The sequence below is a fragment of the Anomaloglossus baeobatrachus genome, chromosome 2 (assembly GCF_048569485.1).
Source record: "Anomaloglossus baeobatrachus isolate aAnoBae1 chromosome 2, aAnoBae1.hap1, whole genome shotgun sequence".
In the NCBI taxonomy this organism is placed as follows: Eukaryota; Metazoa; Chordata; class Amphibia; order Anura; family Aromobatidae; genus Anomaloglossus; species Anomaloglossus baeobatrachus.
Window position 1 is genome coordinate 796,355,172 of NC_134354.1, and position 21,511 is coordinate 796,376,682.

Genomic DNA, 21,511 nt, shown 5'->3' on the forward strand with positions numbered 1-21,511 from the left:
GAGCGACCCGACCCCCGCCATATGATGTCACACTACATCTCCCACAATGCACCACGGCAGAGAGCGACCCGACCCCCGCCATATGATGTCACACTATATCTCCCACAATGCACCACGGCAGAGAGCGACCTGACCCCCGCCATATGATGTCACACTACATCTCCCACAATGCACCACGGCAGAGAGCGACCCGACCCCCACCATATGATGTCACACTACATCTCCCACAATGCACCACGGCAGAGAGCGACCCGACCCCCACCATATGATGTCACACTTCATCTCCCACAATGCACCACGGCAGAGAGCGACCCGACCCCCACCATATGATGTCACACTATATCTCCCACAATGCACCACGGCAGAGAGCGACCCGACCCCCGCCATATGATGTCACACTATATCTCCCACAATGCACCACGGCAGAGAGCAACCCGACCCCTGCCATATGATGTCACACTACACCTCCCACAATGCACCACGGCAGAGAGCGACCCGACCCCCGCCATATGATGTCACACTACATCTCCCACAATGCACCACGGCAGAGAGCGACCCGACCCCCACCATATGATGTCACACTACATCTCCCACAATGCACCACGGCAGAGAGCGACCCGACCCCTGCCATATGATGTCACACTACATCTCCCACAATGCACCACGGCAGAGAGCGACCCGACCCCCGCCATATGATGTCACACTACATCTCCCACAATGCACCACGGCAGAGAGCAACCCGACCCCCACCATATGATGTCACACTACACCTCCCACAATGCACCACGGCAGAGAGCGACCCGACCCCCACCATATGATGTCACACTATATCTCCCACAATGCACCACGGCAGAGAGCGACCCGACCCCTGCCATATGATGTCACACTACATCTCCCACAATGCACCACGGCAGAGAGCGACCCGACCCCCGCCATATGATGTCACACTACATCTCCCACAATGCACCACGGCAGAGAGCGACCCGACCCCCACCATATGATGTCACACTACACCTCCCACAATGCACCACAGCAGAGAGCGACCCGACCCTCGCCATATGATGTCACACTACATCTCCCACAATGCACCACGGCAGAGAGCGACCCGACCCCCACCATATGATGTCACACTACATCTCCCACAATGCACCACGGCAGAGAGCGACCCGACCCCCACCATATGATGTCACACTTCATCTCCCACAATGCACCACGGCAGAGAGCGACCCGACCCCCACCATATGATGTCACACTATATCTCCCACAATGCACCACGGCAGAGAGCGACCCGACCCCCGCCATATGATGTCACACTACATCTCCCACAATGCACCATGGCAGAGAGCGACCCGACCCCCACCATATGATGTCACACTTCATCTCCCACAATGCACCACGGCAGGAGTGACCCGACCCCTGCCATATGATGTCACACTACATCTCCCACAATGCACCACGGCAGAGAGCGACCCGACCCCCGCCATATGATGTCACACTACATCCCCCACAATGCACCACGGCAGAGAGCGACCCGACCCCCACCATATGATGTCACACTTCATCTCCCACAATGCACCACGGCAGGAGTGACCCGACCCCTGCCATATGATGTCACACTACATCCCCCACAATGCACCACGGCAGAGAGCGACCCGACCCCCGCCATATGATGTCACACTACATCTCCCACAATGCACCACGGCAGAGAGCGACCCGACCCCTGCCATATGATGTCACACTACATCTCCCACAATGCACCACGGCAGAGAGCGACCCGACCCCCGCCATATGATGTCACACTATATCTCCCACAATGCACCACGGCAGAGAGCGACCTGACCCCCGCCATATGATGTCACACTACATCTCCCACAATGCACCACGGCAGAGAGCGACCCGACCCCCGCCATATGATGTCACACTACATCTCCCACAATGCACCACGGCAGAGAGCGACCCGACCCCCGCCATATGATGTCACACTACATCTCCCACAATGCACCACGGCAGAGAGCGACCCGACCCCCACCATATGATGTCACACTACATCTCCCACAATGCACCACGGCAGAGAGCGACCCGACCCCCACCATATGATGTCACACTACATCTCCCACAATGCACCACGGCAGAGAGCGACCCGACCCCCGCCATATGATGTCACACTATATCTCCCACAATGCACCACGGCAGAGAGCGACCTGACCCCCGCCATATGATGTCACACTACATCTCCCACAATGCACCACGGCAGAGAGCGACCCGACCCCCGCCATATGATGTCACACTATATCTCCCACAATGCACCACGGCAGAGAGCGACCCGACCCCCGCCATATGATGTCACACTACATCTCCCACAATGCACCACGGCAGAGAGCGACCCGACCCCCGCCATATGATGTCACACTATATCTCCCACAATGCACCACGGCAGAGAGCGACCTGACCCCCGCCATATGATGTCACACTACATCTCCCACAATGCACCACGGCAGAGAGCGACCCGACCCCCACCATATGATGTCACACTACATCTCCCACAATGCACCACGGCAGAGAGCGACCCGACCCCCACCATATGATGTCACACTTCATCTCCCACAATGCACCACGGCAGAGAGCGACCCGACCCCCACCATATGATGTCACACTATATCTCCCACAATGCACCACGGCAGAGAGCGACCCGACCCCCGCCATATGATGTCACACTATATCTCCCACAATGCACCACGGCAGAGAGCAACCCGACCCCTGCCATATGATGTCACACTACACCTCCCACAATGCACCACGGCAGAGAGCGACCCGACCCCCGCCATATGATGTCACACTACATCTCCCACAATGCACCACGGCAGAGAGCGACCCGACCCCCGCCATATGATGTCACACTACATCTCCCACAATGCACCACGGCAGAGAGCGACCCGACCCCCGCCATATGATGTCACACTACATCTCCCACAATGCACCACGGCAGAGAGCAACCCGACCCCCACCATATGATGTCACACTACACCTCCCACAATGCACCACGGCAGAGAGCGACCCGACCCCCACCATATGATGTCACACTATATCTCCCACAATGCACCACGGCAGAGAGCGACCCGACCCCTGCCATATGATGTCACACTACATCTCCCACAATGCACCACGGCAGAGAGCGACCCGACCCCCGCCATATGATGTCACACTACATCTCCCACAATGCACCACGGCAGAGAGCGACCCGACCCCCACCATATGATGTCACACTACACCTCCCACAATGCACCACGGCAGAGAGCGACCCGACCCCCACCATATGATGTCACACTATATCTCCCACAATGCACCACGGCAGAGAGCGACCCGACCCCTGCCATATGATGTCACACTACATCTCCCACAATGCACCACGGCAGAGAGCGACCCGACCCCCACCATCTGATGTCAGACTATATCTCCCACAATGCACCACGGCAGAGAGCGACCCGACCCCCGCCATATGATGTCACACTACATCTCCCACAATGCACCACGGCAGAGAGCGACCCGACCCCCGCCATATGATGTTACACTATATCTCCCACAATGCACCACGGCAGAGAGCGACCCGACCCCTGCCATATGATGTCACACTATATCTCCCACAATGCACCACGGCAGAGAGCGACCCGACCCCTGCCATATGATGTCACACTACATCTCCCACAATGCACCACGGCAGAGAGCGACCCGACCCCCGCCATATGATGTCACACTACATCTCCCACAATGCACCACGGCAGAGAGCGACCCGACCCCCACCATATGATGTCACACTACATCTCCCACAATGCACCACGGCAGAGAGCAACCCGACCCCCGCCATATGTCACACTACATCTCCCACAATGCACCACGGCAGAGAGCGACCCGACCCCCACCATATGATGTCACACTACATCTCCCACAATGCACCACGGCAGAGAGCGACCCGACCCCCACCATATGATGTCACACTACATCTCCCACAATGCATCATGGCAGAGAGCGACCCGACCCCCACCATATGATGTCACACTACATCTCCCACAATGCACCACGGCAGAGAGCGACCCGACCCCCACCATATGATGTCACACTACATCTCCCACAATGCACCACGGCAGAGAGCGACCCGACCCCCACCATATGATGTCACACTACATCTCCCACAATGCACCACGGCAGAGAGCGACCCGACCCTCGCCATATGATGTCACACTACATCTCCCACAATGCACCACGGCAGAGAGCGACCCGACCCCTGCCATATGATGTCACACTTCATCTCCCACAATGCACCACGGCAGAGAGCGACCCGACCCCCACCATATGATGTCACACTACACCTCCCACAATGCACCACGGCAGAGAGCGACCCGACCCCCACCATATGATGTCACACTACACCTCCCACAATGCACCACGGCAGAGAGCGACCCGACCCCCACCATATGATGTCACACTACACCTCCCACAATGCACCACGGCAGAGAGCGACCCGACCCCCGCCATATGATGTCACACTACACCTCCCACAATGCACCACGGCAGAGAGCGACCCGACCCCCGCCATATGATGTCACACTACATCTCCCACAATGCACCACGGCAGAGAGCGACCCGACCCCCACCATATGATGTCACACTACATCTCCCACAATGCACCACGGCAGAGAGCGACCCGACCCCTGCCATATGATGTCACACTACATCTCCCACAATGCACCACGGCAGAGAGCGACCCGACCCCTGCCATATGATGTCACACTACATCTCCCACAATGCACCACGGCAGAGAGCGACCCGACCCCCGCCATATGATGTCACACTTCATCTCCCACAATGCACCACAGCAGAGAGCGACCCGACCCCTGCCATATGATGTCACACTACATCCCCCACAATGCACCACGGCAGAGAGCGACCCGACCCCCACCATCTGATGTCACACTACACCTCCCACAATGCACCACGGCAGAGAGCGACCCGACCCCCACCATATGATGTCACACTATATCTCCCACAATGCACCACAGCAGAGAGCGACCCGACCCCCACCATATGATGTCACACTACATCTCCCACAATGCACCACGGCAGAGAGCGACCCGACCCCCACCATATGATGTCACACTATATCTCCCACAATGCACCATGGCAGAGAGCGACCCGACCCCCACCATATGATGTCACACTACATCCCCCACAATGCACCACGGCAGAGAGCGACCCGACCCCTGCCATATGATGTCACACTACATCTCCCACAATGCACCACGGCAGAGAGCGACCCGACCCCCGCCATATGATGTCACACTACATCCCCCACAATGCACCACGGCAGAGAGCGACCCGACCCCCACCATATGATGTCACACTATATCTCCCACAATGCACCATGGCAGAGAGCGACCCGACCCCCGCCATATGATGTCACACTTCATCTCCCACAATGCACCACGGCAGAGAGCGACCCGACCCCTGCCATATGATGTCACACTACATCCCCCACAATGCACCACGGCAGAGAGCGACCCGACCCCCGCCATATGTCACACTACATCCCCCACAATGCACCACGGCAGAGAGCGACCCGACCCCCACCATATGATGTCACACTACATCTCCCACAATGCACCACGGCAGAGAGCGACCCGACCCCCACCATATGATGTCACACTACACCTCCCACAATGCACCACGGCAGAGAGCGACCCGACCCCCACCATATGATGTCACACTACATCTCCCACAATGCACCACGGCAGAGAGCGACCCGACCCCCACCATATGATGTCACACTACATCTCCCACAATACACCACGGCAGAGAGCGACCCGACCCCTGCCATATGATGTCACACTACATCTCCCACAATGCACCACGGCAGAGAGCGACCCGACCCCCGCCATATGATGTCACACTTCATCTCCCACAATGCACCACGGCAGAGAGCGACCCGACCCCCACCATATGATGTCACACTACATCTCCCACAATGCACCACGGCAGAGAGCGACCCGACCCCCGCCATATGATGTCACACTTCATCTCCCACAATGCACCACGGCAGAGAGCGACCCGACCCCCACCATATGATGTCACACTACATCTCCCACAATGCACCACGGCAGAGAGCGACCCGACCCCCGCCATATGATGTCACACTACATCTCCCACAATGCACCACGGCAGAGAGCGACCCGACCCCCACCATATGATGTCACACTACATCTCCCACAATGCACCATGGCAGAGAGCGACCCGACCCCCACCATATGATGTCACACTACATCTCCCACAATGCACCACGGCAGAGAGCGACCCGACCCCCACCATATGATGTCACACTACATCTCCCACAATGCACCATGGCAGAGAGCGACCCGACCCCCACCATATGATGTCACACTACATCTCCCACAATGCACCATGGCAGAGAGCGACCCGACCCTCGCCATATGATGTCACACTACATCCCCCACAATGCACCACGGCAGAGAGCGACCCGACCCCCACCATATGATGTCACACTTCATCTCCCACAATGCACCACGGCAGAGAGCGACCCGACCCCCACCATATGATGTCACACTACATCTCCCACAATGCACCACGGCAGAGAGCAACCCGACCCCCACCATATGATGTCACACTACATCCCCCACAATGCACCACGGCAGAGAGCGACCCGACCCCCACCATATGATGTCACACTTCATCTCCCACAATGCACCACGGCAGAGAGCGACCCGACCCCCACCATATGATGTCACACTACATCTCCCACAATGCACCACGGCAGAGAGCGACCCGACCCCCACCATCTGATGTCACACTACATCTCCCACAATGCACCATGGCAGAGAGCGACCCGACCCCCGCCCCATCTGATGTCACACTACATCTCCCACAATGCACCACGGCAGAGAGCAACCCGACCCCCACCATATGATGTCACACTACATCCCCCACAATGCACCACGGCAGAGAGCGACCCGACCCCCACCATATGATGTCACACTTCATCTCCCACAATGCACCACGGCAGAGAGCGACCCGACCCCCACCATATGATGTCACACTACATCTCCCACAATGCACCACGGCAGAGAGCGACCCGACCCCCACCATCTGATGTCACACTTCATCTCCCACAATGCACCACGGCAGAGAGCGACCCGACCCCCACCATATGATGTCACACTACATCTCCCACAATGCACCACGGCAGAGAGCGACCCGACCCCCACCATATGATGTCACACTACATCTCCCACAATGCACCACGGCAGAGAGCGACCCGACCCCTGCCATATGATGTCACACTACATCTCCCACAATGCACCACGGCAGAGAGCGACCCGACCCCCGCCATATGATGTCACACTACATCTCCCACAATGCACCACGGCAGAGAGCGACCCGACCCCCACCATATGATGTCACACTACATCTCCCACAATGCACCATGGCAGAGAGCGACCCGACCCCCGCCATATGATGTCACACTACATCCCCCACAATGCACCACGGCAGACAGCGACCCGACCCCCACCATATGATGTCACACTACATCTCCCACAATGCACCACGGCAGAGAGCGACCCGACCCCCACCATATGATGTCACACTACATCCCCCACAATGCACCACGGCAGAGAGCGACCCGACCCCTGCCATATGATGTCACACTACATCTCCCACAATGCACCACGGCAGAGAGCGACCCGACCCCCGCCATATGATGTCACACTACACCTCCCACAATGCACCACGGCAGAGAGCGACCCGACCCCCACCATATGATGTCACACTACACCTCCCACAATGCACCACGGCAGAGAGCAACCCGACCCCCGCCATATGATGTCACACTACATCCCCCACAATGCACCACGGCAGAGAGCGACCCGACCCCCGCCATATGATGTCACACTACATCTCCCACAATGCACCATGGCAGAGAGCGACCCGACCCCCGCCATATGATGTCACACTACATCCCCCACAATGCACCACGGCAGAGAGCGACCCGACCCCCGCCATATGATGTCACACTACATCTCCCACAATGCACCATGGCAGAGAGCGACCCGACCCCCGCCATATGATGTCACACTACATCCCCCACAATGCACCACGGCAGAGAGCGACCCGACCCCCGCCATATGATGTCACACTACATCTCCCACAATGCACCATGGCAGAGAGCGACCCGACCCCCACCATATGATGTCACACTATATCTCCCACAATGCACCACGGCAGAGAGCGACCCGACCCCTGCCATATGATGTCACACTACATCTCCCACAATGCACCATGGCAGAGAGCGACCCGACCCCTGCCATATGATGTCACACTACATCTCCCACAATGCACCATGGCAGAGAGCGACCCGACCCCTGCCATATGATGTCACACTACATCTCCCACAATGCACCACGGCAGAGAGCGACCCGACCCCTGCCATATGATGTCACACTACATCTCCCACAATGCACCACGGCAGAGAGCGACCCGACCCCTGCCATATGATGTCACACTACATCTCCCACAATGCACCACGGCAGAGAGCGACCCGACCCCCGCCATATGATGTCACACTTCATCTCCCACAATGCACCACGGCAGAGAGCGACCCGACCCCCACCATATGATGTCACACTACATCTCCCACAATGCACCACGGCAGAGAGCGACCCGACCCCCGCCATATGATGTCACACTTCATCTCCCACAATGCACCACGGCAGAGAGCGACCCGACCCCCACCATATGATGTCACACTACATCTCCCACAATGCACCACGGCAGAGAGCGACCCGACCCCCACCATATGATGTCACACTACATCTCCCACAATGCACCATGGCAGAGAGCGACCCGACCCCCACCATATGATGTCACACTACATCTCCCACAATGCACCACGGCAGAGAGCGACCCGACCCCCACCATATGATGTCACACTACATCTCCCACAATGCACCATGGCAGAGAGCGACCCGACCCCCACCATATGATGTCACACTTCATCTCCCACAATGCACCATGGCAGAGAGCGACCCGACCCCCACCATATGATGTCACACTACATCTCCCACAATGCACCATGGCAGAGAGCGACCCGACCCTCGCCATATGATGTCACACTACATCCCCCACAATGCACCACGGCAGAGAGCGACCCGACCCCCACCATATGATGTCACACTTCATCTCCCACAATGCACCACGGCAGAGAGCGACCCGACCCCCACCATATGATGTCACACTACATCTCCCACAATGCACCACGGCAGAGAGCAACCCGACCCCCACCATATGATGTCACACTACATCTCCCACAATGCACCACGGCAGAGAGCAACCCGACCCCCACCATATGATGTCACACTACATCCCCCACAATGCACCACGGCAGAGAGCGACCCGACCCCCACCATATGATGTCACACTTCATCTCCCACAATGCACCACGGCAGAGAGCGACCCGACCCCCACCATATGATGTCACACTACATCTCCCACAATGCACCACGGCAGAGAGCGACCCGACCCCCACCATCTGATGTCACACTACATCTCCCACAATGCACCACGGCAGAGAGCGACCCGACCCCTGCCATATGATGTCACACTACATCTCCCACAATGCACCACGGCAGAGAGCGACCCGACCCCCGCCATATGATGTCACACTACATCTCCCACAATGCACCACGGCAGAGAGCGACCCGACCCCCACCATATGATGTCACACTACATCCCCCACAATGCACCACGGCAGAGAGCGACCCGACCCCCACCATATGATGTCACACTACATCTCCCACAATGCACCACGGCAGAGAGCGACCCGACCCCCACCATATGATGTCACACTACATCTCCCACAATGCACCACGGCAGAGAGCGACCCGACCCCTGCCATATGATGTCACACTATATCTCCCACAATGCACCACGGCAGAGAGCGACCCGACCCCCACCATATGATGTCACACTACACCTCCCACAATGCACCACGGCAGAGAGCGACCCGACCCCCACCATATGATGTCACACTACATCTCCCACAATGCACCACGGCAGAGAGCGACCCGACCCCCACCATATGATGTCACACTATATCTCCCACAATGCACCATGGCAGAGAGCGACCCGACCCCCACCATATGATGTCACACTACATCTCCCACAATGCACCACGGCAGAGAGCGACCCGACCCCCACCATATGATGTCACACTACATCTCCCACAATGCACCACGGCAGAGAGCGACCCGACCCCCACCATATGATGTCACACTATATCTCCCACAATGCACCATGGCAGAGAGCGACCCGACCCCCACCATATGATGTCACACTACATCTCCCACAATGCACCACGGCAGAGAGCGACCCGACCCCCACCATATGATGTCACACTACATCCCCCACAATGCACCATGGCAGAGAGCGACCCGACCCCCACCATATGATGTCACACTACATCTCCCACAATGCACCATAGCAGAGAGCGACCCGACCCCCGCCATATGATGTCACACTACATCTCCCACAATGCACCACGGCAGAGAGCGACCCGACCCCCACCATCTGATGTCACACTACATCTCCCACAATGCACCACGGCAGAGAGCGACCCGACCCCCACCATATGATGTCACACTACACCTCCCACAATGCACCACGGCAGAGAGCGACCCGACCCCCACCATATGATGTCACACTACATCTCCCACAATGCACCACGGCAGAGAGCGACCCGACCCCCACCATCTGATGTCACACTACATCTCCCACAATGCACCACGGCAGAGAGCGACCCGACCCCCGCCATATGATGTCACACTACACCTCCCACAATGCACCACGGCAGAGAGCGACCCGACCCCTGTCATCTGATGTCACACTACATCTCCCACAATGCACCACGGCAGAGAGCGACCCGACCCCTGCCATATGATGTCACACTACACCTCCCACAATGCACCACGGCAGAGAGCGACCCGACCCCCACCATATGTCACACTACATCTCCCACAATGCACCACGGCAGAGAGCGACACTCCCAGGTATAACTGACACCCACAGACAATTTCAGCGTTCTTCCTCCTTCGCTGAGGGGTCATCACCTTCCACCGCTGCAGTGAGGCTTCTCTTGTGAGTGTGTACAGGCTGCAGTCGTTACATCATGTCTACAACACACATCACTGCTGCAGCGAATCACTGGGCTCTCTGTCTTGACTGTTGTGGATTCAGAGGTGGTGTGCGCTGTGATGTCATTGCTGCTGCCAATCACTGGGCTCTGTGTATTGACGTTTGTGGCTGCACAGGTGGTGTGCGCTGTGATGTCATTGCTGCAGCCAATCACTGGGCTCTGTGTATTGACGTTTGTGGCTGCAGAGGTGGTGTGCGCTGTGATGTCATTGCTGCAGCCAATCACTGGGCTCTGTGTATTGACGTTTGTGGCTGCAGAGGTGGTGTGCGCTGTGATGTCATTGCTGCAGCCAATCACTGGGCTCTCTGTCTTGACTGTTGTGGATTCAGAGGTGGTGTGCGCTGTGATGTCATTGCTGCTGCCAATCACTGGGCTCTGTGTATTGACGTTTGTGGCTGCACAGGTGGTGTGCGCTGTGATATCACAGCTGCAGCCAATCACTGAGCTCTGTGTATTGACGTTTGTGGCTGCACAGGTGGTGTGCGCTGTGATGTCATTGCTGCAGCCAATCACTGGGCTCTGTGTATTGACGTTTGTGGCTGCACAGGTGGTGTGCGCTGTGATGTCATTGCTGCAGTCAATCACTGGGCTCTGTGTATTGACGTTTGTGGCTGCACAGGTGGTGTGCGCTGTGATATCACAGCTGCAGCCAATCACTGAGCTCTGTGTATTGACGTTTGTGGCTGCACAGGTGGTGTGCACTGTGATGTCATTGCTGCAGCCAATCACTGAGCTCTGTGTATTGACGTTTGTGGCTGCACAGGTGGTGTGCGCTGTGATGTCATTGCTGCAGCCAATCACTGGGCTCTGTGTATTGACGTTTGTGGCTGCACAGGTGGTGTGCGCTGTGATATCACAGCTGCAGCCAATCACTGAGCTCTGTGTATTGACGTTTGTGGCTGCACAGGTGGTGTGCGCTGTGATGTCATTGCTGCAGCCAATCACTGAGCTCTGTGTATTGACGTTTGTGGCTGCAGAGGTGGTGTGCGCTGTGATGTCATTGCTGCAGCCAATCACTGGGCTCTGTGTATTGACGTTTGTGGCTGCAGAGGTGGTGTGCGCTGTGATGTCATTGCTGCAGCCAATCACTGGGCTCTGTGTATTGACGTTTGTGGCTGCACAGGTGGTGTGCGCTGTGATGTCATTGCTGCAGCCAATCACTGAGCTCTGTGTATTGACGTTTGTGGCTGCAGAGGTGGTGTGCGCTGTGATGTCATTGCTGCAGCCAATCACTGGGCTCTGTGTATTGACGTTTGTGGCTGCAGAGGTGGTGTGCGCTGTGATGTCATTGCTGCAGCCAATCACTGAGCTCTGTGTATTGACGTTTGTGGCTGCAGAGGTGGTGTGCGCTGTGATGTCATTGCTGCAGCCAATCACTGGGCTCTGTGTATTGACGTTTGTGGCTGCAGAGGTGGTGTGCGCTGTGATGTCATTGCTGCAGCCAATCACTGGGCTCTGTGTATTGACGTTTGTGGCTGCACAGGTGGTGTGCGCTGTGATGTCATTGCTGCAGCCAATCACTGAGCTCTGTGTATTGACGTTTGTGGCTGCAGAGGTGGTGTGCGCTGTGATGTCATTGCTGCAGCCAATCACTGGGCTCTGTGTATTGACGTTTGTGGCTGCAGAGGTGGTGTGCGCTGTGATGTCATTGCTGCAGCCAATCACTGGGCTCTGTGTATTGACGTTTGTGGCTGCAGAGGTGGTGTGCGCTGTGAGGTCACCGCTGCAGCCTGTACACAGAGGGATCACTGGAGCAGGCGAAGGTGATAAATGGAAGAAAAAAATGTTCAATAAGGAAAAGCCGTTAAAGTCAAATCTGTGAAGCCTGAGAGCGGACGCTGCAGTTTGGACCGAGGCCACCAGATGGCAGCTGCTCACAGTAAAGTATCTATCCACACTGCCATCTGGTGGCCACTGTGGGATCTGCAGAGTCCATCACTTCTCAATCAGGTAGGAGACATGCCTGATCTGTAACAATGACCTGACGCCCATGATGATGTCAGGTGACGGCCGTGGCCAGTGATGACATCATGCAGCAGCCACGTGATGTCATGATGGCCGACTCATTGTCACACAGATATAAATCCCTTTAATTTTCCCATTCACATTCCCTTTAAAGGCTCTTCCATCTTATTTACCCTGTGTCATCTCAGATCTGCAGTCGTCTCGAGTCTGATGATATCGATACTGAGTGACAACCACCAGTGACGATACATACAGTATAGACCAAAAGTTTGGACACACCTTCTCATTCAAAGAGTTTTCTTTATTTTCATGACTCTGAAAATTGTAGATTCACATTGAAGGCATCAAAACTATGAATTACCACATGTGGAATGAAATACTTAACAAACAAGTGTGAAACAAGTGAAAATATGTCTTATATTCTAGGTTCTTCACAGTCGCCACCTTTTGCTTTCATTACTGCTTTGCACACTCTTGGCATTCTCTTGATGAGCTTCAAGAGGTAGTCACCGGAAATGGTCTTCCAACAGTCTTGAAGGAGTTCCCAGAGATGCTTAGCGCTTGTTGGCCCTTTTGCCTTCACTCTGCGGTCCAGCTCACCCCAAACCATCTTGATTGGGTTCAGGTCTGGTGACTGTGGAGGCCAGGTCATCTGGCGTAGCACCCCATCACTCTCCTTCTTAGTCACATAGCCCTTACACAGCCTGGAGGTATGTTTGGGGTCATTGTCCTGTTGAAAAATAAATGATGGTCCAACTAAACGCAAACCGGATGGAATAGCACACTGCTACAAGATGCTGTGGTAGCCATGCTGGTTCTGTATGCCTTCAATTTTGAATTAATTCCCAACAGTGTCACCAGCAAAGCACCCCCACACCATCACACCTCCTCCATGCTTCACGGTGGGAACCAGCCATGTAGAGTCCATCCGTTCACCTTTTCTACAAAGACACGGTGGTTGGATCCAAAGATCTCAAATTTGGACTCATCAGACCAAAGCACAGATTTCCACTGGTCTAATGTCCATTCCTTGTGTTTTTAGCCCAAACAAGTCTCTTCTGCTTGTTGCCTGTCCTTAGCAGTGGTTTCCTAGCAGCTATTTTACCATGAAGGCTGCTGCACAACGTCTCCTCTTAACAGTTGGTCTAGAGATGTGTCTGCTGCTAGAACTCTGTGTGGCATTGACCTGGTCTCTAATCTGAGCTGCTGTTAACCTGTGATTTCTGAAGCTGGTGACTCGGATAAACTTATCCTCCACAGCAGAGGTGACTCTTGGTCTTCCTTTCCTGGGGCGGTCCTCATGTGAGCCAGGTTCTTTGTAGTATTTGATGTTTTTTGCCACTGCACTTGGGGACACTTTCAAAGTTTTCCCAATTTTTCGGACTGACTGACCTTCATTTCTTAAAGTAATGATGGCCACTCGTTTTTCTTTACTTAGCTGCTTTTTTCTTGCCATAATACAAATTCTAACAGTCTATTAAGTAGGACTATCCGCTGTGTATCCACCAGACTTCTGCACAACACAACTGATGGTCCCGACCCCATTTATAAGGCGAGAAATCCCACTTATTAACCCTGACAGGGCGCACCTGTGAAGTGAAGACCATTTCCGGTGACTACCTCTTGAAGCTCATCAAGAGAATGCTAAGAGTGTGCAAAGCAGTAATCAAAGCAAAAGGTGGCGACTGTGAAGAACCTAGAATATAAGACATATTTTCAGTTGTTTCACACTTTTTTAAGTATTTCATTCCACATGTGATAATTCATAGTTTTGATGCCTTCAATGTGACTCTACAATTTTCAGAGTCATGAAAACAAAGAAAACTCTTTGAATGAGAAGGTGTGTCCAAACTTTTGGTCTGTACTGTATATCACTAGGGGACTAGGGGTTGTCGGAAAGTTATCCGCGCTCCCTGAGTCAGTTTTTGTCATGCCCCTCCCAGTTGTCAGTTGTGCTCATGCAGCAGGGAGGTCTGGGTGACTGTGACGGCAGGGTTTGGTGGTCAGTACCTCTCGGGCAGGCTCGGTTGTCGGATGTGCTGACACCTCCTCCTCAGGCAGCTGCTCCATCTTCAGGTTCCCGTCGGTCATGCTGGGGCTCTGCTTCCATCGGGGGTAGTCGGTCTCCCAGCCGGTCCTCAGACTCTCGCCCGCGTGTTTCTGTAGGTGGCGCTGCAGAGACTTCTTGCGGATGAAGCGGTCCCAGCAGTAGGGGCACTCGTAGGGCCGCTCGCCCGTGTGCCGCCTCATGTGTGCCACCAGGTCAGTCTTGCGGCTGAAGCTCTTGGTGCAGCAGGAGCAGTGGAAGGGTTTGTGGCCGGCGTGGCTCCACAGGTGGGTGGTGAGGGTGGAGTTCTGCCGGAAGCTGCGGCCGCACTGCTGGCAGGTGTAGGGCCGCACCTCTGTGTGCGTCCGCCGATGGGCGTTCAGATGCTGCTTCTTGGCAAAGGTCTTGGCGCAGATGCTGCAGCGGTGCGGCCGGTCCTGGCAGTTGCTCATCTGGTGGCTCAGTAGGTCGATCAGGCGGCTCCAGCTCTCGCCGCACTGAGCACAGCTGTGAGATTTACCCTCACTGTCCGGGTCGGGAAGGTCCGGGGCGACCGCTCCTGTCTTACAAGACGCAGGGCGGAGGGATGGAGAGCGGGCGGGGGAAGGAGAGCGGCTGGGGGATGGAGAGCGGCTGGGGGATGGAGAGCGGTCGGGGAATGAGGAGCGTCCGGGAAATGGGGAGCGGCCGGGGGATGAGGAGCGTCCAGGGAATGAGGAGCGGCCGGGGGAGGAGGAGCGACCAGGGAATGAGGAGCGGCCGGGGGAGGAGGAGCGGCCAGGGGAGGAGGAGCGGCCAGGAGCAGCGTTTCGGGGACCCAGGGGACGACTCGCCATCAGATTTGACCTTTTTTCTTCTGTCCATTGTCCAGAATTTCTCTTCACTAATCTTAAAGATCTTCTGGTGACCACAACCCCCGCCGGACTGATGCCCGCAACACCTTCTGCTGCTGAACACCGCCCCGCACTCCATGGCTCCTCACAACTCTGCGCAGCCGCACCGTCCACCATCTGCTCACCTGCAGGAGGAAACCACGAGAAAGCAAGAAATCAGCACACTCCACTCACCTCCAGAGCTGCAACCATAATGATGCCTAATGACAAATCATCTCCTCCACTCACCTCCAGAGCTGGACTCACTATTCTGCCATTACATTATGTCTTATCCTCCAGAGCTGCATTCACTATTCTGCTGTTACATCATGTCTTATCCTCCAGTCACCTCCAGAGCTGCGGTCACTATTCTGCTGTTACATCATGTCTTATCCTCCAGTCACCTCCAGAGCTGCTGTGGCACCCTATGGTTAAGTAGCCACAGTAACACCTGGTAGGCGCAGGAAGGGATTTCCACATTAGAATTCACATGACACACGCACAGACAGACTCAGCACAACACGCCACTAAACCGTGGTTTGGGTCTAGTGCAGCTGAGCTTGTCTACTGGTGAGCACCGTCCCTGAGACCAACCTGAGGGTGGAGCTTAGTGGGTGAGGTGTCTGAGGTGAGTGGGCGGGAAGCCAGTCAGTTCCAGTCAGAGATGGTCAGTTCCAGTCAGTCAGTCAGTTCCAGTCAGAGCCGGCTAGTTCCAGTCAGAGATGGTCAATTCCAGTCAGCGCCGGTTAGTTCCAGTCAGCGCCGGTTAGTTCCAGTCAGAGACGGTTAGTTCCAGTCAGAGACGGTTAGTTCCAGTCAGAGTCGGTCAGTTCCAGTCAGAGACGGTTAGTTCTAGTCAGAAACGGTCAGTTCCAGTCAGCGTCGGCTAGTTCCAGTCAGCGTCGGCTAGTTCCAGTCAGCGTCGGCTAGTTCCAGTCAGAGACGGTTAGTTCCAGTCAGCACCGGTTAGTTCCAGTCAGAGACGGTTAGTTCCAGTCAGCGTCGGCTAGTTCCAGTCAGCATCGGCTAGTTCCAGTCAGAGACGGTTAGTTCCAGTCAGAGCGAGTCAGATGAGACAGTTGGCAGAGTCAGTGGAGTTGAGTGACGTGTGAGAGATTCTGTGTGAGGGTCGGAGGTGATGTGAAACAGAGAAGGGGCAGAGAGATCAGTTCGATTCACCCCAGAATAAAGAACACGGACACCGGAGTCCGAGTCTGCACGGGTTCAGTCAGGCCCAGCAGAAAAGACTGGAGGGCGAAGGGGACTTCAGTCTCCTGGTGCAGGAACACTTGTAGCACCGCCATCAATAGAGCCAGGGACCGCAGTGGAGTTTGTGGTGCCAGGAGAACTGTTCTCATCGTCTGCTATACAAGTGAGAGACACAGGAGAGGTCAGGGCCAGGGACCGCAGTGGAGTTAGTGGTACCAGGAGAACGGTTCTCATCGCCTGCTATACAAGTGAGAGATAATGGAGAGGTCAGGGCCAGGGACCGCAGCGGAGTTAGTGGTACCAGGAGAACGGTTCTCATCGCCTGCTATACAAGTGAGAGACACAGGAGAGGTCAGGGCCAGGGACCGCAGCGGAGTTAGTGGTACCAGGAGAACGGTTCTCATCGCCTGCTATACAAGTGAGAGACACTGGAGAGGTCAGGGGCAGGGACCGCAGCAGAGTTAGTGGTGCCAGGAGAACGGTTCTCATCGCCTGCTATACAAGTGAGAGATAATGGAGAGGTCAGGGCCAGGGACCGCAGCAGAGTTAGCGGTGCCCAGGGGAACGGTTCTCATTGCCCGCCTACTATACAAGTGAGAGATAATGGAGAGGTCAGGGCCAGGGATCGCAGCGGAGTTAGTGGTGCCAGGAGAACGGTTCTCATCGCCTGCTATACAAGTGAGAGATACAGGAGAGGTCAGGGCCAGGGACTGCAGCGGAGTTAGTGGTGCCCAGGAGAACGGTTCTCATCACCTGCTATACAAGTGAGAGACACAGGAGAGGTCAGGGACCGCAGCGGAGTTAGTGGTACCAGGAGAACGGTTCTGATCGCCTGCTGCTATACAAGTGAGAGACACAGGAGAGGTCAGGGACCGCAGTGGAGTTAGTGGTGCCAGGAGAACGGTTCTCATCGCCTGCTATACAAGTGAGAGACACAGGAGAGGTCAGGGCCAGGGACCGCAGCGGAGTTAGTGGTGCCAGGAGAACGGTTCTCATCGCCTGCTATACAAGTGAGAGACGCAAGAGAGGTCAGGGCCAGGGACCGCAGCGGAGTTAGTGGTGCCCAGGAGAACGGTTCTCATCGCCTGCTATACAAGTGAGAGATAAAGGAGAGGTCAGGGCCAGGGACCGCAGTGGAGTTAGTGGTGCCAGGAGAACGATTCTCATCGCCTGCTATACAAGTGAGAGATACAGGAGAGGTCAGGGCCAGGGACTGCAGCGGAGTTAGTGGTGCCCAGGAGAACGGTTCTCATCACCTGCTATACAAGTGAGAGACACAGGAGAGGTCAGGGACCGCAGCGGAGTTAGTGGTACCAGGAGAACGGTTCTGATCGCCTGCTGCTATACAAGTGAGAGACACAGGAGAGGTCAGGGACCGCAGTGGAGTTAGTGGTGCCAGGAGAACGGTTCTCATCGCCTGATATACAAGTGAGAGACACAGGAGAGGTCAGGGCCAGGGACCGCAGTGGAGTTAGTGGTGCCAGGAGAACGGTTCTCATCGCCTGCTATACAAGTGAGAAACACAAGAGAGGTCAGGGCCAGGGACCGCAGCGGAGTTAGTGGTGCCCAGGAGAACGGTTCTCATCGCCTGCTATACAAGTGAGAGATAAAGGAGAGGTCAGGGCCAGGGACCACAGTGGAGTTAGTGGTGCCAGGAGAACGATTCTCATCGCCTGCTATACAAGTGAGAGACACAGGAGAGGTCAGGGGTCAGGGACCGCAGTGGAGTTAGTGGTGCCAGGAGAGAGGTTCTCATCGCCTGCTATACAAGTGACAGACACAGGAGAGGTCAGGGCCAGGGACCGCAGCAGAGTTAGTGGTACCAGGAGAATGGTTCTCATCGCCTGCTATACAAGTGAGAGATAAAGGAGAGGTCAGGGCCAGGGACCGCAGCAGAGTTAGTGGTACCAGGAGAATGGTTCTCATCGCCTGCTATACAAGTGAGAGATAAAGGAGAGGTCAGGGCCAGGGACCGCAGCAGAGTTAGTGGTGCCAGGAGAATGGTTTTCATCGCCTGCTATACAAGTGAGAGACACAGGAGAGGTCAGGGCCAGGGACCGCAGCGGAGTTAGTGGTGCCAGGAGAGAGGTTCTCATCGCCTGCTATACAAGTGACAGACACAGGAGAGGTCAGGGCCAGGGACCGCAGCAGAGTTAGTGGTACCAGGAGAATGGTTCTCATCGCCTGCTATACAAGTGAGAGATAAAGGAGAGGTCAGGGCCAGGGACCGCAGCAGAGTTAGTGGTGCCAGGAGAATGGTTCTCATCCCCTGCTATACAAGTGAGAGACTGTAAAAACATTAAAATTAATACATCTAGTTATCAAATATTTCATAGTAAGACATATACGTTCATAGTTCTGTTTATGTTGGAGGGCATAGGTTATTAATAAAGTTTATAAGGGATAAAAATTAAAATGCCCATATTGAATATACTTGAGTGCTGAGCGTGGAAGGATATATTTAAATCCTTCCCGAAGCTTTCCGAAGTTTCCAGAAGGTTACGTAATATGGAACTATATTCAACTGTGTTCCATTAAACACCCTATATGGACTGAGCAGCTGGTATATAATACACGATGGAGGGGGCTACGGGGGGCTCCTCCACATTGCCTGCTGTGAGAAGACTCGAGGCTGCAAAGATGAAGACACGCTAAGAGATGACATCCCCTGCCTTGCCATTCAGGAACCAAAGAAAGATGGGTAAAGACTTCCCATTGATCATTATGGACTAAATGAACTCTTTGCGTAAGCCATCAAAGTATATTATTTTTCCTTTCTGTAACTGAACCCTGGCAACCATTTTTAAATAGATAAAATACATTTATTTTTACATTTTTGAGGTCTTTTCATTCATGCGCCTTTACGTATTTGAAGAAAAATATATTTAAGAGTATATTTTTTAACATTTTGGTGAGCCACCCATTCGTCATTTTTTTTTTGCATTTTTGTTGTTCCTTCACTTTGCATAAGGGGGGTATCTCAAGTATCTCCTGCAAAGGATCAGGAATCGACAATTTATAAAAATCACGCAGAACCTAGGAAATACGTATAAGTCAAGTTGCATGAAAATTTTTTTTTGAATGAACTTTAAAGTTTTTACAAAGCCACAGAAGTTAACTTTTGACGTATTTTTGAGTAAGAAAGATAAAGTCAGTCCATAAGAAGTATTGGACCTGCTGAGTAAGGTGAATCAAGTCTTAGAGGATCATCCATCAGATCATCTGATCATTTCAGGTAAGAAAATGGATTTTATCTCTTCATATGTTAAGCAGAGTAAACTTCAGTTCACTTATTCAGATATTTCTAATGTAGAGGAGCTTTAGTTACGCTTTTATGGGGAGTGTGAACTTGAGAATTCACGTATAGAATGTGCAAGGTCTTTTAATAGAGAGAAACAGAAAATCAGAAATGTCTGTCATTTAGTCTATGATTTTCACAAGTTAATCGTAGAAAAGTGTAAAAATGGTGGAAATAGACAACCTGAATGGTCAGGAGAGTCAGTGATAGAGAAATCCAAAGACTGCTTAGAACCTGAAATGTCAGTCAGTGATATTGTGAATTCTGGCTGTAATGTTGGCTGTAATTTTGCAAATCAGAATTTTGATAATGGCGGCAGACATGTGCTACGTGATCAAGGTCATTTTCAGGACACTGGGAAAGAAGCAGGAAATGACGTAGAGAAGCCAGAAGGGGGAGGAGCCAGAGTGGGACACGTGCAGAAAGGACATGTGGAGAGAGAAAATGGCGACGATCAGTTTCTAAAAATAGAACAGGCTAAGTTAGGGATTACACTTAGAAAAAATTTATTGGACATATGCAAATTAATTCCCGCATATAATCCTAAAATACATGTTCAGAGAAATTCAGAGATATTTGAAAGTTCCATCGAGAAGTTAAATTTAACCAATAGTGAGACGAATCAGTTATTCCGTATGTGGTTACCTCAGCATTTCTTTAGACAATTGGCATTAAAAAAGTTTTCTGACAATGAGACATTTGATTGTTCAAATGATAACGATATCATAAGGCTGAAAAATCTCATCTTCTGTGCAAGGAATGAATCTGATCCAAACTATGAGATGTTGAAAGAATTACAAATTGAACAGAATGAGAGTACGTTCTCATTTATGTCCGTTTTTGAACGTTTGTATAGGGCAGTCATT

At 53.9% G+C, this 21,511-nt stretch overlaps 1 protein-coding gene across 1 annotated transcript in view; it reads right to left on the reverse strand.

Annotated features, from left to right (window-relative positions):
* Positions 1 to 21,511, reverse strand: part of LOC142290782 (uncharacterized) — a 91,374-nt gene that overhangs the window by 32,138 nt on the left and 37,725 nt on the right. Inside the window, exon 4 of the mRNA XM_075334783.1 lies at positions 15,230 to 16,284. Within this exon, the coding sequence (XP_075190898.1) occupies positions 15,230 to 16,284 (1,055 nt within the window). The remainder of the gene's footprint in view (positions 1 to 15,229; positions 16,285 to 21,511) is intronic.